This window comes from Armigeres subalbatus, chromosome 3 (assembly GCF_024139115.2).
Source record: "Armigeres subalbatus isolate Guangzhou_Male chromosome 3, GZ_Asu_2, whole genome shotgun sequence".
NCBI classification, from domain to species: Eukaryota; Metazoa; Arthropoda; class Insecta; order Diptera; family Culicidae; genus Armigeres; species Armigeres subalbatus.
The window spans coordinates 115,587,260-115,609,241 of record NC_085141.1 but is presented as its reverse complement, the minus strand read 5'-3'; the positions used below and the strand labels follow the sequence as shown (position 1 = coordinate 115,609,241).

The following is a 21,982-nucleotide window of genomic DNA, read 5'->3' as shown; positions in this document are numbered from 1 at the left end:
TCGATAAAGCAAGTTGAGTAATTTCAAGAATCCAATAAGCATCAGTATGAAAGCCACAGCATTACGAACAATAACGAACGGACTCAACGGAGATCGATGCATCAGCTAGATTCCACCGCAAAACCTTAACGGAGTACTGAAATCCATGTAGTTCTAGGATTCTGAGGAGCCGCTGAAAACGTATAAAATTTTCTCGAACAATCTCAAACCACGTGGATCTTGAGAAGTTGAGAAAATTTTGTAAAACGCCTATTAGCTGCAAGATATCCGCATACTTTCCAATCCCACATTCCAAATATCCCGATTTACCTTCAGAGCAATAGTACACAGGTCGAGTGAAATATATATTTTCAAAATTAATACGTTTTGAGACCCTGTTTTGATAGTAACTCAGTTTGGCATAATTTCAATCTAGTCATTTCACTAGCTTAGAAAGTTTGAATAGTAACTAAAACACTAGTTTAGCGAGTGAGATACCATCTGTACAGGCTTAATGAGGTAGGACCTCCCAACCAGTACCCTCATCCCTAGTCCCAAACATACCCAGCTCGGATAAAACCCGCTCTGAATTATCGTGTTTTTATAGGCTCATCACGTTGCTCCCACTTCCGCTCGATATAGATCTCAGAACGTTAAGGTCGATTCGTGTGTTACGACCTTTGAAATTAGTTTCTGGAGTTCCTAGTGAGTAGCATAGTTTACCAAGCTAATTTATGTCACTTCCGCTCAGAACAAGGTACGGAGCAGGCCTATCTGCCCTGGTACTTGTTTTACGTATATACTCATGATTTGGTTATCACATTCCATCTTAGATCATTCTGCACCAGACACAACACAATCTAGCATACGTAGTTGTATCATTCGTAGCCACTTTCAGACGATAGATGAGTTTATTTGAACGATTCCTAGAATCCATTGTTTCTCACCACTTTTGACCATTCGTTTCCAACATTATGCTTGTTTCTAATTTCTGAGTTTCTACTAGAATTGATAGTTCCTTTAGATTTTCTACGACTCGACAAGGTTTTTTTCTATATGAAGGTATTCTAAAATAAACAATTCTTTTTACCCATCCTCAAGGTCTACAAGTCGTGCTGAAGTCCATCATCAAAGCCATGGCACCGTTGCTCCAGATCGGCCTCTTAGTCTTGTTTGCAATCGTTATATTCGCAATTATAGGATTAGAATTTTACTCGGGTGCTTTGCACAAAAGTTGTTATAGCTTAGAAAATGCCTGTAAGTGGCCCGAACTGCAAATCCGACATAAAACCAGGAAAATGATCACATTCCCGTTCGATTTCAGTTGAAATTGTTGAAGAAGGTGACATGCCGACGCCTTGTTACGACGACGACGACACGATGAACGTCGAACTGCCAGCCGGAGTGCATCTGTGCAACCACAACGAAAGTGCATGCATCGAGCAGTGGGAGGGTCCCAACTACGGTATCACGAACTTCGACAACATTGGCTTCGCTATGTTGACCGTGTTCCAGTGCATCACGATGGAGGGGTGGACATCCACTATGTATTGGGTAAGTTCCCTGAAACTGTTTAGGTGTGGCTTTGACCGGTAAGATTCGAAAAGTTCTAATCCTATAAGTCTGATTGTGACTATAACTTCAAGTGCAAGTTCTAATTGAGAGGCAAGCCAGCCAAGGGCTGTAAACCTCTTTAATGAAGATAATTTTACTTATGGGTCCTGTACACCCGCGGTGGTGCAAAGTGCCGACTTGAAAGATCTCCATTCTGAGGGATTCCCAGCGCTTTAACCGATTGCCAGGTTAGATTTCGGTCGACTTCTTTTATTTCTTTATTGAGGCTTCGCCGCTATGTGCCTCTGGGTCTGCCTCTGCTGCGATGTCCCCCTGGTTTCCAGTCTAATGCTTGATGAAACATATCAAATAAAACCTTCTGAATTTCCTCGAAAAGTTCATTCAAATTTCTTCTACGAATGACTTTTTTACGAAAAATCTTGAAGTTCTGAAAATCCTTGAAAAGTCCTTGAAGAACTTGTTTGAACTTCAACATAAAATTCGTTCGTTACTCATGGAACTCATCTGAGTTTTCTCGTGAAATTTGCTTTACTTGATTGGGAAATTTCGATTCAATTGCCTGTGTGTGATGTCTCTTGACAAATCCTTTGATTACTATGTCTGAAACTTGATTATGCATATGTACAACATGTGATAGATTTAGTTCGGAAAAGGTATTGGAGGGTAACCGCCCCTTCGGTGGGGTTTGATCGCACGACCCCAGTTCGCATAACAGGTGCTTTCCCTACTTCCCTACTTTCCAATACCTTTTCCGAACTAAATCTATCACATGTTGTACATATGCATAATCAAGTTTCAGACATAGTAATTAATTTCCACTCCGGGTGGCTTAATACCCGGCATATAGGCAATTAACTTTGACTGTACGAAATCCTTTGAATTTCTCCAAGAAGCTCGTTCGAGTTACATCAAAAACTTCGGAAAGAAAATCTTAAAGAAATTCAGTAAACTTTAGAAAAAAAAAATAATTTAATTTTACTCACGGATGAATTTCATCGGAGGTTTCTAAATAATTTCCTTTTAATCCTTACAAGGAATATTTCCTCAAGAAATTTGATAAAATTTCTTTTGAACACGTGTTTGAATTTGTTAAAAAAATTCATAAAAATATTCTGATGAATTTTTGCAAAATTTTGCAGCGAAATGATTTTTAAATTGAAATTTGAATGAATTTCCCAAGAAAATTGGGATAAATATCCCAAAAAAAATTGGGATGAATTTTACAAGAAAATTGGGATGAAATTTACAAGAAAATTCGGACGAAATTCCCAAGGAGATTCAGATGAATTTCCCAAGGAAATTCGAATGAATTTCCCAAGAAAATTTGGATGAATTTCCCAAAGAAATTAGGATGCATTTTCCAAGTAAATTCGGATAAATTTCACAATAAACTTTAGATTAATTTCCCGAAGAAATTCGGATGAATTTTCCAAGGAAATTCGGATAAATTTTCCACGTAAATTCGGATGAATTTCCCAAGGAAATTCAAATGAATTTCCCAAGGAAATTCGAATGAATTTCCCAAGGAAACTCGAATGAATTTCCCAAGGAAATTCGAATGAATTTCCCACGGAAATTCGAATGAATTTCCCACGGAAATTCGAATGAATTTCCCACGGAAATTTGAATGAATTTCCCACGTAATTCGAATGAATTTCCCAAGGAAATTCGAATGAATTTCCCAAGGAAATTCGGATTCGGATGAATTTCCCAAGGAAATTCTTATGAATTTCCCAAGGAAATTGGGATGAATTTCCCAAGGAGATTCGGATGATTTTTCCAAGGAAATTCGGATGAATTTTCCAAGGAAATTCGGATGAATATCTCAAGGAAATTCGGATGAATTTCCCAAGGAAATTCGGATTAATATCCCAAAAAAATCGGATGAATTACCCAAGAAAATTGGGATGAATTTTACAAGAAAATTGGGATGAAATTTACAAGAAAATTCGGACGAAATTCCCAAGGAGATTCAGATGAATTTCCCAAGGAAATTCGGATAAATATCCCAAAAAAATCGGATGAATTACCCAAGAAAATTGGGATGAATTTTACAAGAAAATTGGGATGAAATTTACAAGAAAGTTCGGACGAAATTCCCAAGGAGATTCAGATGAATTACCCAAGGTCATTCGGATGAATTTCCCAAGGAAATTTGAATGAATTTCCCAGAGAAATTAGGATGCATTTCCCAAGTAAATTCGGATGAATTTCACAATAAACTTTAGATTAATTTCCCAAAGAAATTCGGATGAATTTTCCAAGGAAATTCGGATAAATTTCCCAAGGAAATTCGAATGAATTTCCCAAGGAAATTCGAATGAATTTCCCAAGGAAACTCGAATGAAGTTCCCAAGGAAATTCGGATGAATTTCCCAAGGAAATTCGAATGAATTTCCCACGGAAATTTGAATGAATTTCCCACGGAAATTCGAATGAATTTCCCAAGGAAATTCGAATGAATTTCCCAAGGAAATTCGAATGAATTTCCCAAGGAAATTCGGGAAATTTGATGTATTTCCCAAGGAAATTCGGATGAATTTCCCAAGGAAATTCGGATGAATTTCCCAAGGAAATTCGGATGAATTTCCCAAAGAAATTCGGATGAATTTCCCAAGGAAATTCGGATGAATTTCCCAAGGAAATTCGGATGAATTTCCCAAGGAAATTCGGATGAATTTCCCAAGGAAATTCGGATGAATTTCCCAAGGAAATTCGGATGAATTTCCCAAGGAAATTGAGATGAATTTCCCAAGGAAATTCTTATGAATTTCCCAAAGAAATTGAGATGAATTTCCCAAGGAGATTCGGATGATTTTCCCAAGGAAATTCGGATGAATTTCCCAATTAAATTCGGATGAATTTCCCAAGGAAAATCGGATGAATTTCCCAAGGAAGTTCGGATGAATTTCCCAAGGAAATTCGGATGAATTTCCCAAGGAAATTCGGATGAATTTCCCAAGGAAATTCGGATGAATTTCCCAAGGAAATTCGGATGAATTTGCCAAGGAAATTCGGATGAATTTCCCAAGGAAATTCGGATGAATTTCCCAAGGAAATTCGGATGAATTTTCCAAGGAAATTCGGATGAATTCCCCGAGGAAATTCGGATGAATTTCCCGAGGAAATTCGAATGAATTTCCCGAAGAAATTCGGATGAACTTCCCGAGGAATTTCGGGTGAATTTCGAGGAATTCGGATGAATTTCGAGGAAATTCTGATGAATTTCCCGAGTAAATTCGGATGAATTTGAAGAAATTCGGATGAATTTCCCGAGTTAATTCGGATGAATTTCCCGAGGAAATTCGGATGAATTTCCCGAGTAAATTCGGATGAATTTCTCGAGGAAATTCGGATGAATTTCCCGAGGAAATTCGGATGAATTTCTCGAGTAAATTCGGATGAATTTCCAAAGGAAATTCGGATGAATTTCCAAGGGAAATTCGGATGAATTTACGAGGGAAATTCGGATGAATTTCCGAGGGAAATTCGGATGAATTTCCGAGGGAAATTCGGATGAATTTCCGAGGGAAATTCGGATGAATTTCCGAGGGAAATTCGGATGAATTTCCGAGGGAAATTCGGATGAATTTCCGAGGGAAATTCGGATGAATTTCCGAGGAAAATTCGGATAAATTTCGAGGAAATTCGGATGAATTTCTCAATGAAATTCAGATGAATTTCATGAGGAATTTCGGATGAATTTATTGAGGAAATTCGGATGAATTACCCGGGGAAATTCGGATGAATTTCCCGAGGTAATTTGGATGAATTTCCGAGGAAATTTGGATGAAATTTTCGAGGAAATTCGGATGAATTTCCGAGGAAAATTCGGATGAATTTTCCGAGGAAATTCGGATGAATTTGGAGGAAATTCGGATGAATTTCGAGGAAATTCGGATGAATTTCGAGGAAATTCGGATGAATTTCGAGGAAATTCGGATGAATTTCCCAAGGAAATTCGGATGAATTTACGTGGGAAATGCGGATGAATTTCGAGGAAATTCGGATGAATTTCGAGGAAATTCGGATGAATTTCCAGAGGAAATTCGAATAAATTTGCCGAGGAAATACGGATGAATTTTTCGAGGAAATTCGGTCGAATTTCCCGAGGAAATTCGGATGAATTTCCCGAGGAAATTCGGATGAATTTCCCGAGGAAATTCGGATGAATTTCCCGAGGAAATTCGGATGAATTTCCCGAGTAAATTCGGATGAATTTCCCGAGGTAATTTGGATGAATTTCCCGAGGAAATTTGGATGAATTTCCTGAGGAAATTCGGATGAATTTCCCAAGGAAATTCGGATGAATTTCCCAAGGAAATTCGGATGAATTTCCCAAGGAAATTCGGATGAATTTCCCAAGGAAATTCGGATGAATTTCCCAAGGAAATTCGGATGAATTTCCCAAGGAAATTCGGATGAGTTTCCCAAGGAAATTCGGATGAGTTTCCCAAGGAAATTCGGATGAATTTCCCGATGCGCTGTATGAAGGGTGACCACTTTTTTTATTACTTCAGTTCAATTGAGGGACAACTTAGCGTCCACGTACAGGCAGGCTAGACAAAACTTCTGACACTCGCTGAGTCAAATAAAATTATCATCAGAAAAATTTAGTGGAACCGTGAAAAAGTAGAGGTACAAAAAAACAGAGTGAGGAAAAGCAAAATAAAAACAAGAAAGAGCGAAAGAGCACTCATTGAGCCTCCGGAGCGACGCTTTGTATGTGAAAAAAATCTTGGAGGCTGTTTTGAGTGTGAGTGAGTGACGTACCGCAAGAAAAAGATGAACAGATAGACTCGCTCTTGTTTTGGGACGCACAAGCTCGGGTTTAATGATGCACAATGTTATGAGTTTTGATGCTAATTTCTGCTCCTCAAAAAAACTCTTGAGCTCATTTTCTACTCGGCAAGGAGTTTTTGGCAAGCCTGCCTACAGGTCTGAGAGAACAGAGAAGAGGAATGCTCACTTCTCACTTCTTATTTCTCAAATCTTATTTCTCCTATCAAACGTCTTATTTTCTAGAATGAGAAGTGAGAAATAAAAAGGGGGAAGCGAGAAGTGAGACGTCTCACTCCTTATTTTCACAGTGAGAAGTGAAGAATGATAAGTGAAAAGTAATTCGTCTCATTTGAATAATTCATCACTGCGAAAAGTTAGTAGTTAGAAGAAATGAGAATGAGAAGAATAATGTAAGACGGATTACTTCTCCTTTCTCATTTCCCACTTATTAGCTCACACTTCTAATTTCTTACTTCTCACTTATCTATTGCCATTAGTGATTTCACACTTTCCACATTCACTATTATTCGGCCGAAAGACATTTTTTTCCAAATGACCGTTCGACCAAATTTTATTTTACGCGTAATTGCCCTTTCTGTTGAACTACCATTTTGGACAGACAGCATTTTCAGCCGGTTAAATATAAATGACCAGATCGATCATAAATCCCCTTCGGCCACATGTCGCTTTCGGCCAAATGGTTTTTCTGACTAATAACCGTTCTGGCTAGATTGAACATCTGTCAAATGGAAAACGGCTAGATAAGTTTCGGTCAAACGTCCCTTCCCCGAAGCCAAATGATTAGTTCGGCCGAACGACATTTTCGACCTATATTTGACTTTTGGACAATGACTTTTGGTCAAATATCATATTTAATAAGATAGATATCGGCAATGGATATTATGCATATTACACACTGGCAAACGAGAATTCAAATAACTATAGATTCATGGCACACATTTCCCTTCCTCTCGAAAAAAAAACTTGTGCCTTCAAAACGTTTCACGGTTCTAAAATTATTTTAGCGATTTTTCACCCGCACTGAGCACTTTTGCGTGCACCACCCGCGCTCAAAATGTTTTAATGATTTGGATACGCACTGAGCACTTGGACGAGCACCATTCGCGCTCAAAATGTTTTAGCGATTTGGATACGCACTGAGCACTTTTGCGAGCACCACTCGCGCTCAAAATGCTTTAGTGATTTAGATATGCACTGAGCCCTTTTGCGAGCACCACTCGCGCTCAAAATGTTTTAGCGATTTGGATACGCACTGAGCACTTATGCGAGCACCACTCGCGCTCAAAATGCTTTAGTGATTAAGATATGCACTAAGCCCTTTTGCAAGCACCACTGGCGCTCAAAATATTTTAGCGATTTGGATACGCACTAAGCAGTTTTGAGAGCACCACTCGCGCTCAAAATGTTTTAGCGATTTGAATACGCACTGAGCACTTATGCGAGCACCACTCGCGCTCAAAATGTTTTAGCGATTTGGATACGCACTGAGCACTTTTGCGAGCACCACTCGCGCTCAAAATGCTTTAGTGATTTAGATATGCAATGAACCCTTTTGCGAGCACCACTGGCGCTCAAAATGTTTTAACGATTTGGATACGCACTGAGCACTTTTGAGAGCACCACTCGCGCTCAAAATGTTTTAGAGATTTTTCACACGCACTGAGCACTTATGCAAGCACCATTCGCTCTCAAATTGTTTTAGCGATTTGCATACGCACTGAGCACTTTTGCGAGCACCACTCGCGCTCAAAATGCTTTAGTGATTTAGATATGCACTGAGCCCTTTTGCGAGCACCACGCGCGCTCAAAATGTTTTACCGATTTGGATACGCACTGAGCACTTATGCTAGCACCACTCGCGCTCAAAATGTTTTAGCGATTTTTCACACGCACTGAGCACTTTTGCGAGCATCACTCACGCTCAAAATGCTTTAGCGATTTGAATACGCCCTGAGTACTAATGCGAGCACCACTCGCGCTCAAAATGCTTTAGCGATTTGAATACGCACTGGGAACTTTTGCGAGCACCACTCACGCTCAAAATGCTTTAGTGATTTAGATACGCACTGAGCCCTTTTGCGAGCACCACTCGCGCTCAAAATGCTTTAGTGATTTAGATATGCACTGAGCCCTTTGGCGAGCACCACTGGCGCTCAGAATGTTTCAGCGATTTGAATACGCACTGAGCACTTATGCGAGCACCACTTGCGCTCAAAATGTTTTAGCGATTTTTCACACGCACTGAGCACTTTTGCGAGCACCACTCGCGCTCAAAATGTTTTAGCGATTTGGATACGCACTGAACACTTATGCGAGCACCACTCGCGCTCAAAATGTTTTAGCGATTTGGATACGCACTGAGCACTTATGCGAGCACCACTCGCGCTCAAAATGTTTTAGCGATTTTTCACACGCACTGAGCACTTTTGCGAGCACCACTCGCACTCAAAATGTCTAAACGATTTGGATACGCACTAAGCTTATTTGCATGCTCCACTCACGCTCAAAATATTTTAGCAATTTTTCACACGCACTGAGCACTTTTGCGAGCACCACTCGTGCTCAAAATGTTTTAGCTATTTAGATACGCACTGAGCACTTTTGCGAGCACCACTCGCGCTCAAAATATTTTAGCGATTTTTCACACGCACTTAGCACTTTTGTGATCTCAAAATGTTCAAGCGATTTAGATACGCACTGATCACTTTTGCGTTTGCTCTGAGCACCCACGTTTTTTGTAGTTCCATTATGCGTTTTTATTTATTACCTGTGATCCTCATTGTTTTCCGATGCGGAGTTTATTAATTAGATCAGCGGTTCTCAACCTGGGGTACATGTACCCCTAGGGGTACCTTCGCTAGCCCCAGGGGGTACCTCGAACAAAAATGTGTAATGGCGGACGTATTACAATTTTAATCAGAACACATAGATAATAAAAAAAACAATAATGTTGAAGAATATGTTAAAAATATGCTTCTGAACTAAAATCTAGAAGGTTTGGAAGCCTTTGTTTGAGAGGCATGAAAGCTATTTTCTCAGCTCCGTTGTTTCGTTGCAAGAAGATTAGAAGCATCCTTTCAGGGGCTCGGAAGCTTTATTTCGAGAGGTTCGGAGGACTTCTTTCAAGAGGCCTGGACGCCTCGTTTTAGGAGGCCCTTAATACTCCTTTCAAGAGGCTCGGAAGGCTACCTTTAACAGGCTCGTAAGCCTACATCTAAGAGCCTTCTTTCAAAAGGCCCGGAAGTCTTCTTTCAAGAGGCCCAGAAGCCTCCTTTCAAGAGGCCCGAAAGCCTCCATTCAAGAGGCCCGGAAGCTTTCTTTCAAGAGGCCCGGAAGGCCCGGAAGTCTTCTTTCAAGAGGCTCGGAAGCCTCCTTTCAAGAGGCCCGGAAGCCTCCTTTCAAGAGGCCCGGAAGCCTCCTTTCAAAAAAGCGCAAAATATTCGTTTTAATAAGGCCTGGACGCATCCTTTCAAGAGGCTTGGGATCCTTGTTTTAAGAGGATTGAAGGCCTTCTTTTAAGAGGATTGAAAGGCTTCTTTCAAAAAGCTCGGAAGGTTCCTTTCAAGAGGCTCGGAAGCCTCCTTTCAAAAGGCTCGGAAGCCTTTTCTCAAGACGCTCGAAAGCCTCGAGGCTTTGAAGCCTCCTTTCTAAAGGCTCGGAAGCCTCTTTTTAAGAGGCTCGGAAGCCCCCTTTCAAGAAGCTCGGAAGCCTCATTTCAAAAGCCTCGTAAGCCTTCTTCCAAGATGCGTTCTTTCCAGAAGGTCGGAAACCTCCTTTCAAGAGGTTCGGAAGCTTCCTTTCTAGAGGCTCGGAAACCTCCATTGATGCTCAGATGCTCAGAAATCTCCCTTCAAGAGGCGCAGAAGCTTCCAATGATGATACAAGTTTTGTAGGAAGCTTAATGTGAGTTGGAAAGTTTCACCGAATGATAAAAAATTCAGCCCACTTTATAGCGAGCCTTATATCCCGTTAGCTTTTACGTCCATTTTTCCATATACCTATCTTATGAGTTCCGCTTATTTTCATTTACAGCTTAAAATAAGGGGTACCTCAATTAATGCAAAAGTTCAAAGGGGTACCTCTCATGAAAAAGGTTGGGAACCGCTGAATTAGATAAACAACCAGGTTATCTGATGAATCGAAAAATTACCGTGAAGTCCAAATTATACCCGACAAGGATTGCCAAATGTGTGTCCTCGTGTCATCGGAAAAGGACCAGCCGAATACGTTATGTATTTGTAAGTCATGGCCTACTGACGCTAAATTCAAATTAGGGGAGAATGGTCCAAAATGCACCCCTGGGGCAAAATGGCCTCACTCATAAAATCACTCATATTATCTGTTGTAGTACATTTATGAACGAATATTACCATTACAATTCATAATAAGTTATCCATTATTGAGCTCCATTGGAAAAATTTAGCAAAATCCCTTCATATTCAATCAAATTTAACGATTTGCTATTTTTTCACCACATCCGTAAGATTGTAGTTCAATTCATTAAGAAAAAACAAACAACCATGCGTTCACCATCATTTTACATGCAATTGAGTCATTTTAGACCACCATTCGGGCGTTTTGCCCCACGCCTATTTTTAAAACATTTTTTAAATGCGTTAGAAAGTCATGAAAACCTTATTTTTTTGAATAGGAGATCATTGTGGAATGTAGCTGGGTTTGTAAATTTTGCACCTCTACGTTGAAATGGTTTGATATTTTTGTTTATATGGGCGAAAACATCGAAAAAGCTTAAGGGGTGCATTTTGGACCGTTCTCCCCTATGCCTCGTTGGCACGGTTGCGTATGGCGAGTCATGTGAGACGTAAGAACGATAAGATAGATATCGGCAATGGATATTATGCATATTACACACTGTCAAACGAGAATTCAAATAACTATAAATTCCCTTCCCCGAGAAGGACATTAGCTTCACTCGTGAACAACAACAATCTTCAGGGAAGCTTCGCCGCTAGATCTAGTAGATTGATGAGCACATTATTGCGGAATGTCGTTATTCGAGGTCTAATGTGGGCTCGGTTTGAATCTTCGATTTGAATCTCAGCACTATATCGTTGCTTGTATCGTTTTCGGCGGTCACCAATGAATCCAAGTACACGAACACATCGATTTTGTCACCTACGATACACACAAATAACCCGAGCAAAGCTTGAGAGCAAATCGATAACTTATTTTGTTGTTGTGAAATCGACCAATTTTGATAACTCAGGTTGATATCCTTTTGGTCGTTTTAACGGTTGAAAGACCAAATCTACAGCTGAAAAATCTTACTGTGACATCAAATCTAAAACTATTCCTGCTATCGATGAGAGCAAATCAAAAACTAATTTTGATATTGATTCCGATAACAAAATAAGTACACAGTTTGATGTCAGATCATTCAATTTAGAAATCAACAGCAAAATGAGATCAAAATATGTAATCAGTCATGATGATTCAAATTTGAAAACAAATTATGATTTCAATTTGATATCAATATCAAAATATGTTTTCTATATGCTCTCATTATGTTTTCAGACTTTGCTCGGGAATAGCCCTTCTGGGTACTGGGAGTTTGAAAAAAATGCCATTACAAAGTTAAAATAAAATGTTGTAACAATTGTGTGGGGTTATTTACTCTTTCTATGTTACCTCTATGTTATGTCACTTACGACTAACTTACATGTTTCGGAATGAATATTTGAATTTGGATGACAGCGCTTATTGCTCTTCATGGCTGTTTTACATTACTAATAAACTCTTGTCTTTTTTCCTTATAGACCAATGATGCTTTAGGCTCAACATTCAATTGGATATATTTTGTGCCTTTGATTATAATTGGTTCGTTTTTCATGCTCAACTTAGTTCTCGGTGTCCTCAGCGGGTAAGTTCCTACTTAGCTTAGACTTTTGACCCACCTCATAACGATTCCTTCAAACCATTGCAGAGAGTTTGCACGAGAACGAGAAAAGGTTGAAAACCGTCAGGAGTTCCTCAAGCTCCGCCGGCAGCAGCAACTGGAGAAGGAACTGAACGGATTCGTGGAGTGGATCTGCAAAGCGGAGGAGATAATCCTAGCGGAGGACCGAACCACCGAGGAGGAACGGATGTACATAATAGAAGCCCGCAAGAAGGCCGCCGCCAAGCGGAAAAAGCTGAAAAACCTCGGCAAATCCAAGTCTTCGGAAACCGACGACGAAGAAGCCACCACCGAATCGGGCGACGAAGGCATCCTCAAGAAGGAAAAGAAACCGGCCAAGTCCGGCTTTTGGCGAGCGGAGAAACGGTTCCGCTACGGCATTCGGCACACGGTGAAAACGCAATGGTTCTACTGGTTCGTGATAGTGCTGGTGTTTCTGAACACCATTTGTGTGGCGGTCGAACATTACGGGCAACCAAATTGGTTGTCGCTGTTTTTATGTGAGTAGCTCATTGCCTCCGTGTACGACAACACGCTCCCATTTATGGTCAATGGATATTGTCATCGTGAGCTAAGACAGTGTTTCATCACCAGTTCTCACTGCTAGTAGAATTATGAATGCACCAACTATTAGCTGTTCTTTATTTAGATTTTTTCGAGTAGATGTGCAACCATCGGCAAGTGGCAGCTTCCGTATCACGCGGCTTGTCAGGTGCAAAACTCATTAAGGTTGCGAATACAGTGATGATGTTGGCCAAACGATATCATCACGGGAGGAGTTTTGTTTCTCACATTTCATTAATGATTTATTTCGCAATTTGCTGATGGTGTATTATTCTACTTTTTGTTATTATAAATTAGTTATTAGTAGTCAACCTCCTGCGGTAGACCGTACCAGATCCTGATTGCTGAAGACAACAACGTTTTTAGTTTAATTCAACTTTGTAGACAAGTTCTGTGTTACAAGTATCTGTAGTATAATTATTTATATTTCTTAGTTGCTGTTATTTCAAACGAAAAAAATGTGTGTAATCCTTTTAGTCTTCTATGTGTTGAACTCTCCTCGAAAAGTAACGGAAACTCTACAAGGAACACGCTTCCCGTCTATTTTGCGACTCACCATCATCTGTGTGATTGCTATTGTGCCAGCCTTGCATCCCACTGCACTCTCAGGACGCACTTTATTCAAACTAACACATAGTTTCACCCCTCTTCTAGACTACGCCGAGTTTTCCTTCCTAGGCTTATTCATGTGCGAGATGTTAATCAAAATCTACGCACTCGGACCTCGCATCTACTTCGAGTCGGCCTTCAACCGGTTCGATTGCATAGTTATCGCTGGTTCAATCTTCGAGGTGGTTTGGTCCGCTTACAAAGAGGGTTCCTTCGGTATCTCCGTGCTGCGAGCTCTCCGGTTGCTGCGCATCTTCAAGGTCACCAAGTATTGGTCCTCGCTCCGTAACTTGGTCATCTCTTTGCTCAGTTCAATGCGTTCGATTATCTCGTTGCTGTTTCTGCTCTTTCTGTTCATTCTGATATTCGCGCTGCTCGGAATGCAGCTGTTCGGGGGTCAGTTCATACTACCCGAAGGCACACCACCGACTAACTTTAACACGTTCACCATCGCACTACTAACAGTGTTCCAGATCCTCACAGGGGAGGATTGGAACGAAGTCATGTACCTCGGCATCAACTCACAGGGCGGACATGACAGTGGCATGATCTATTCTTTGTACTTTATCATCTTGACGCTATTCGGAAACTACACCCTGCTGAACGTATTCTTGGCTATCGCTGTCGACAATTTGGCGAACGCACAAGAACTAACCGCAGCAGAAGAGCAGCAGCAGGAACGAGACAAGGAGAAACAGCAGATGGAATTGGAGAAAGAGATGGAAGCACTGCAAAAAGCAAAAGATGGCACACCAACAACGGAAGAGGTGGAGGCAGAAAAGGAGAAAGAAACCAAGAAAGAGGAACCCAAACCCGAAGAAGAGGAAGAGGAACAGGGGGAAGGGCCAAAACCAATGCTGCCGTACTCCTGCATGTTCATATTCTCGTCAACCAATCCGTAAGTATTGCTGATTATAACATCGCCTAACACAACTGACACATACCTTTACATTCAGAATGCGCCGTGCTGCTCATTGGGTCGTCAACCTGCGGTACTTCGATTTCTTCATCATGATCGTCATCTCACTGTCCTCGATCGCACTGGCCGCGGAAGATCCGGTGCAGGAGGACGCCCCCCGTAACATCGTGCTCAACAATCTGGATTACGCCTTCACGTGTGTCTTCACGATCGAACTGCTACTGAAGCTGATCGATTTGGGCGTGATTTTGCACCCGGGTAGTTACCTGCGCGAAATTTGGAACATCATGGATGCCGTCGTGGTCGGCTGTGCCGTCATCAGCATCGGGTTCGACATCAGCGGTAGTGATGCCGGCGCCGATCTGTCTACAATCAAGTCACTCCGAGTGTTGCGGGTGTTACGTCCACTGAAAACAATCAAACGTGTTCCGAAACTGAAAGCGGTGTTCGACTGCGTCGTTGGGTCACTCAAGAACGTCATCAACATCCTGATCGTGTACATTCTATTTCAGTTCATCTTTGCCGTCATTGCGGTGCAGCTGTTCAACGGCAAGTTCTTCTACTGTAGTGACGATAGCAAACACAACAGCATTGACTGCCAGTGAGTAGTTTTCGAGGGTAGGGAATATGGGATGATAAAACTAATGTACCACCTTTTCAGAGGTTCATATTTTGTGTTCGACGAGGTTGATGGAATGCCGAAGAAGGCGGACCGTGAATGGAAGACGCAATACTTTAACTACGATAACGTGGCTACCGCTATGCTGACGTTGTTCGCAGTGCAGACCGGGGAAGGATGGCCACAGTAAGCGATCAGATCTTTCAATCACAATTTCTTAGACTCAAACCTAATTTCAAACATTGCAGAGTGCTTCAAAACTCGATGGCAGCTACCTACGAGGACCAGGGACCAATCCAAAACTTTCGCATCGAAATGTCCATCTTCTATGTCGTCTACTTCGTGGTGTTTCCGTTCTTCTTCGTGAACATTTTCGTTGCTTTGATTATCATCACTTTCCAGGAGCAAGGTGAAGCGGAGTTGCAGGATGGCGAGATCGATAAGAATCAGGTATTTGATTGATAACTTTATCATCGAAATTATTTTGATCGACAGGAAACCTTTCCCCAACATAGAAATCCTGCATAGATTTTACGATAGGAGCCCGACCGCTGGAGCGGTATATTCCCACCAAACATTCCGGCTTCAAGTACACCGTGTGGCGAATCATCGTCTCAGCACCATTCGAGTATTTCATCATGTCACTGATTGTGTTCAATACGCTGCTACTGATGATGAAGGTTTGTTTACCTACGAACACTATGAAAGCTTTCTAAATTGCACCCACCAGTGCACGTGTTCCAAGACTGGAGCGGTCATGCGCAATAACGTGTCCCCTCTTTCTCTTGCAGTGTCACGACCAGAATAAAAAGCTGGAGAACTTCATGAAGTATCTCAACATGATATTCACGGGGATGTTCAGTGTAGAAACGGTGCTCAAAATAATCGGTTTTGGCGCGAGAGTAAGCTTTTTAGTAGTTTGTAGATTGTGAGTGGTCTTACTCATATCTGACTGATTCTTTTCAGAATTTCTTCAAAGATATGTGGAACGTGTTTGATTTGATCACCGTTATCGGTAGTATCGTTGATGCTCTTATTCTGCTACTTTGGGTGAGCCTAGATTGAACGAACCACATCGGATATTTTATATACTTTGTTCTGTAAAATTTACCACAGGAAAATTCCTTCAATGTCGGATTCTTGCGTCTGTTCCGTGCCGCTCGTTTGATTAAGCTGCTCCGGCAGGGCGATACCATCCGTATTCTGCTGTGGACCTTCGTTCAATCCTTTAAAGCACTGCCTTATGTCTGTTTGCTGATTGCGATGCTGTTCTTTATCTATGCAATCATCGGAATGCAGGTGGGTGATGATGTTGGCGGAATTCAAAACTAATAATGTACTAAAATATGGTAAATTCATTCACAGGTCTTTGGTAATATAGAATTAGATCCGGACACTGCCATCAGTCGTCACAACAATTTCAGATCGTTCCTGGACGGTCTGATGTTACTATTTAGGTGAGTATTTATCCTGGCCACATAATTGTAAGTTGTGCTTTTAAACCCTAGCTTAAGAGATGATGCAAGCGATACTTTACGGAAACAGAAGAAAGATTCATTTGAAACCATGTCAGAAAAAAAACGTCGTGTTCTACAGTCAAAGTATTATTTCTTGATCTTTTGTTATCTGCTTTTATAAAATCTCAATAAGGTTAATACAAATAATACAAAATTGAAATGTATAATTCTAAAGGGATGTGATTGGCCGCGAGAAAAGTCAAATTTAGTTGGTTTGCTGACCGGATTGCAAATGTAATTCTTATATTATCATTTAGGATGAAAACACGGTAATTCAAAAATTAGCCTAAAAGTAGCGGAAAAAATAGAATCCTAAGAAGCAAACAATTCTAAACTATTTTGTGAGTGATCCTTAGCATCTTGTCTAGCAATTGCTATCCCTATTTCCTCGTGCAAGCAGAGATACGAGCAACGATTTGAACAAAAATTAACTGTTTGTCAAAGGGTCGTATAAAAATTTCGGCCAAATGGCCCTTTCAGCCAAAGGACCATTCCGGCAAAACAGCTTTTACAGCCAAAAGACTTAATCGGTCATACGGCATTTTCGGCCATATGACCAGTTCGGCCAAACGGCATCTTCGACCAAACAGCATCTTCGGCCAAACGGCATTTTCCGCCAAACGACCTTGTCATACCAACGACATTTTCGGTCATATGACCTGTTCAGCAAAACGACATTTTTGACTAAATTATAAGGCCTACCATGTTATTCTCCAAGTGGCATTCGGCCAAATGGCTTTTACGGTCCTTCCCGTAACTGTTTATTTCTCATAAATATCATAATTTCCTGAAAATCAGTCATTTCATATTTATAATATCACATAATGTATAATGGAAGCGAATAACAGTTTACCCTGGACTATAGACCTCCAGGAGGTCAACCGTTGTTTCCACCGCTTCTCTGTACCGTTCCCACAGAGGGAAATGGTGGATGTGGTAGGTGTGTTCAAATATCCGGAACTCAGTTACGATAGGGATCTTTCAGGAGATCCCCATTGATGTCCTTTAAATTGGCTAGGATCACCCAGTTGTAAGAATCCGACTCCGATGAAGCATCTCCATCAGTGCAGTGAATGTTTACCTTCCCTGCCGAGCAATACCCGACATTAAGCAAAAGGTGTATAGTATCAATAGCGAGGTCCTCTCTCCCCTGCTACTTGCAGGAGACATGAACGCCCCCCCCCCCAACGTGGGTTGTTAGTAGGTCTGATCCCCATAGCGTCGCCGTACTCGAGACTTTTGAGGAGGCCGATCTTGTTCCCCTCAATGATGGTTCCCCTACCTTTTTAAACGGCCACTCGGTCACCGCCATTGATGTGGCCACTGCTAGTCGGAATCCTCCCGTGCTAAAATGCGAGGTTGCGCCTGACCACGACGAAAGCAGTCACTGCTCAATCGAGGTTAGAGGTGTGTGCCGCCGTGCCACATTTGGCACGCCGCCGCCGACATTTTCGCATCGGTGCTCCGCCGTTTAAAATTTATGACGCCTCTAATCTATAATTTTTCACGCCGATTCAAATTAAGAAGTCCACACCATTTTCCATAGAAACTCCGAAGATTCAATGGAATTTCCGAAAAATTTCCCGATTTATATATCGATACCCATATAACGTTGAAACTCCAAAGAGTTTTTCGCAAAATTATCAATGAGTTCCTTAAAAATTCCATTAAATTTTCCGTTAAAATTTCGGAAAGCTATTTTTTAAATTTCCAGTGGACATTCCGAAGAATTTCTAGATGAAATAAAAAATTTGATCGGAGAAGGGCCGTTTGGCAGAAATCCATTTGTCATTTGACTGTATTTCTGCCAAACGGCCCTTCTCCGCTGAAACTGAAACCCAACTAGCCGGAGGTTTTTGACCGAAAATCTTATTTGGTAGTAAGGGACGTACGGCCAAAAATGTCGTTCAGACGAAAAAAGTTCATTTGGCTGGTCAGCTGAAAATCCTGTTTGCCCGAATAAATGTTTGTCAGAAAGGACATTTTTGAGCCCAATTGCTCTTCCTGACCATTTCTATCAAACGACATTTTCAACCAAATGAGCTATTGGGTCGAACGGTATTTTTGGTCAAACGACCATTTCGGTCAAACAACCATTTCGGCCAAACGGCATTTCAAACCAAATGACCTGTTAGGGCAAACAATTCTTTCGGCCAAACTACCTGCTTGGCCGAATGTCCCTTTTGACTGTCCACCATTTTCGGCCAAATGACATTTTCGGCTAAACCATTATCGCCATTGTAACCGTTTCAAAAAAACGTTCAATTTAGCCAAAAGATGCTAGATGGCCATGTGCAATTCAAACAAATGACTTTCGGCCTAACGACGGGAAGGGCCATTTGAGTTGAGACCATAATGCCGAAAGGTGTTGGCTAAAACTCAACTGGCTAGAAATGTCTTTTGGGGTCGTTCAATAATTACGTAAGCACATATGGGGGGTGGGGGGTCTGTCATTTTCTAACTCTTCATATTAACAAAAATAATATATATGGGAAAAATCTTACAAGGGGAGCAGGGGGATCTGAAAACCCAAGAAAAAATGCTTACGTAATTAGTGAACGACTCCTTTAGCCAAATTGGATAAACGGCCACAGAGAACAGACATGGAGGCTGAAACAAAATTTCTTTCCAAACATGTGTAAACAATCAAACCGAACCTCAACGCCATCGACGTGGACATTGCTACTCACAAGCTCTACTTGACAACATGATGGTGCTGGTATAATCTTGCATGCAAAATGACACTAGCCTACAGTGGCTTTTTTTTTTCATTACGCTAGTGCTAATTCTACAAATTTATCACAACATAGCGAGCATAGCTTCAATGTCTATTCTCTGTGATACGGCCCAAAATGTCGTTCGTCGTTTGGTCAAAAAAGTCGCTCGGCCAAATAGGTCATAGGTCAGGGTATCAAAAATATCATTTGGCTGAACGGGTCGACATTTTCGATCATATATTACCTATTCAGCTAATGACATTTTTGGTCATACAGGGTGCGGCAGAAAATAATGCGAAAATTTGTTCTATTTTTTATCCCATTTGAACTTCTCCAAGCAATAATCTCAACATTTTCAAGTTCGGTTATCATTATAAGGTTCTTTCAAACAAATTACTGAATGTGTGCTTTATTTTTATTGAGAAAATATCATCAAGACGACGCCGGAGCTAGAACACGCCTTTCAAACCTAGTCCTCCGACATCGACTGCCAGGCGCATGTTATGGCTGGCGTTAGGGTCTTCACACATGAGTGCAATGGTTTGCAGACTCGTGCTTCAACAAACGCCCCAATCGTATAACCCAACGGACCAAGATCCGGACTGCTAGGGGGCCACAAATATTTCGACCAAAATATCATGTTGTTCTTCAGCCATTGTTCGGTCAATTAAGCGTGTGACATGACGCTCCATCATGCTGTAGGACAACGTTTTGATCCTCGGAGAATTTGGCCTTCCCCCCAGGAAAGCACTTGGTCCTTAAAAATACCGATAAATAATTCGGTATTGATTTTAACCCCAATATCAATGAAAACAGGCGGTAGTTTCAAACCGTTGGACGCCCTAAAGCCAAACATTATGACACCAGCTGGATTGTTGTGGAACTTAAACTTCACTTTCTCCAGAACATCTGCAATTTTCTTCGGTGAAATTAACCGGTCCGTGCGGCCGTTGACGTCAGCATCGATGCTGAAAAGCTTTCGCGTCGGAAAACAGAATTATATTTTTTTCCTTCTTCAACGAAGAAAGCAATCGTTTTGAACGAGTCACTCGTAGTTCCTATTTCCGGTCCGTAATAAAGTGGTGTTCCACTCAAGTTTTGGAAGATACATGGAAGTCTTCTTGGATGGTTTTCGCATGAATTTCTCAGAAATTTTAACTTCCTTGGCAAGTTTCCTGGTGGAACGCACCAGGGTGCGAGTATTCTTTCCACGAGTCGATTTGATCACGTTTGGCATACGTGCAAAGCCCGAACGTCCACTTCCCGACTTCCGCTGCTTAGACCCATCATGCAGAGATATTTTAAGGCGATAAACTGTGGCCAAAATACATCCTAACACCATAGCAATCTTATTCGTCGTCTTCTGGGCTAGCAACAAATTAGTAATCACTAAGGGTATGCGATAACACACTTTTTCCTAACGAAACGAAACGAAACGAAATTTAAAATGTCTATGTTGATTCGGATCGAAACGAAACGAAATATAGATTTCTTTCGAGACTTCGAAACGATACGAAATCAAGATTCATTTAATTCGAAATTTTTCGAAACGAAACGAAATTTTGATTTTTTTTTCCGCGGAATTTTTATTGAATTGGTTTTACATTATGTACGCAATTCTGATTCCACTTTTTCGAAGTCGAATAACTGTTTTGCGACCAGAAGAGTTATAATAACTGAAGAGGTAATCTATGATAAATCGTCACATTCTCGCCGCATATACTATTGATGATACGGCAATACCCCAGCATTTGTGCTGGGAATTCATCGGAATTCATCGTGGAGCGTGTTCTCCCGAATCTGATCAATTTTATATCAGTAAGTATATAAAAATAAAGAAATTGTGGGATTTTTCATATACGGATTCAAATTTCGTTTAAAACCTTAGTTCACCTAAGAATTATGTAATTATGCTGAAGCTTACTTCATATTGTCTTGTCAGCGTGGTTTTATAGTATTGACTTAGTCAAAATTTGAAAAAGAATGCTTAGATTTATTTTTATTTAGTGGGATACTTAATTATGTATCCACATCTGCCAGGCGTATACGCAGTTATAGAATTGATATTACTAGATCAACATTTGAAAAGGGCGTATCTGCCAACATTTATTCCTTCTTATTCTTCGTCTACATATATAGCATACATTTGCTCACTAGACGAATCCTGTGCACCTTTCTAAAATGCACAAAGATATGTATTTCAGATAGAATTTTACAGACCCATACTGCCGCTAACCGCATGGGCGTCCATATACAGATGTGCTCGACTTGCGGTTAGCGGCAGCATAATCTTATATACAATCAGCTCGACAAACTGAGCTATTGTGTGTGTCCTTGGTATATGAGAACAGACGTTATGGTCAGTATGTGCTGAAAGCAATCATAAGTAAAGAATTCTCATTAATTTTAATGATCTTTCAACCCGCTCTGATTTTTTTTGCAAATTCCGTGCGAAGATCTAGAACTGCCCACAAATCTGCAATGTTCCTCACATATTGTGCAAATAGTCAAAGAAGATCTTATTAGCTTAATTAACTGTACACATCATAGTTGCTAATCATGATTGGCCGAGAAACAGCAAATATGCCCAGCTCACCAATTGAATAATATTCTTGGGATACAAAAAAAGTTATTCTTATTGTATACTTGCTTCGGAGTTTCCAATTCATGACCAATAACGATGCTGGTCACGTGCTTATAGTCAATTTAGGACTAGGAGAGGAAAATTAACACTCATTGTTATAAGAGACCGAGGAATGCTCT

General features: G+C 40.9%; 1 protein-coding gene across 10 annotated transcripts in view; it reads left to right on the top strand.

The window, feature by feature from the left end:
- Positions 1–21,982, top strand: part of LOC134224687 (voltage-dependent calcium channel type A subunit alpha-1-like) — a 168,800-nt gene that overhangs the window by 117,160 nt on the left and 29,658 nt on the right. For all 10 annotated transcript variants that reach the window (XM_062704195.1, XM_062704194.1, XM_062704192.1 and 7 more), the window contains exons 4-17: positions 587–684; positions 1,081–1,236; positions 1,304–1,533; positions 12,135–12,238; positions 12,302–12,774; positions 13,493–14,345; positions 14,404–14,967; positions 15,028–15,171; positions 15,234–15,435; positions 15,501–15,665; positions 15,777–15,887; positions 15,952–16,035; positions 16,102–16,284; positions 16,351–16,442. In XM_062704195.1, coding sequence (XP_062560179.1) covers positions 587–684; positions 1,081–1,236; positions 1,304–1,533; positions 12,135–12,238; positions 12,302–12,774; positions 13,493–14,345; positions 14,404–14,967; positions 15,028–15,171; positions 15,234–15,435; positions 15,501–15,665; positions 15,777–15,887; positions 15,952–16,035; positions 16,102–16,284; positions 16,351–16,442 — 3,459 coding nt within the window. The remainder of the gene's footprint in view (positions 1–586; positions 685–1,080; positions 1,237–1,303; positions 1,534–12,134; positions 12,239–12,301; positions 12,775–13,492; positions 14,346–14,403; positions 14,968–15,027; positions 15,172–15,233; positions 15,436–15,500; positions 15,666–15,776; positions 15,888–15,951; positions 16,036–16,101; positions 16,285–16,350; positions 16,443–21,982) is intronic.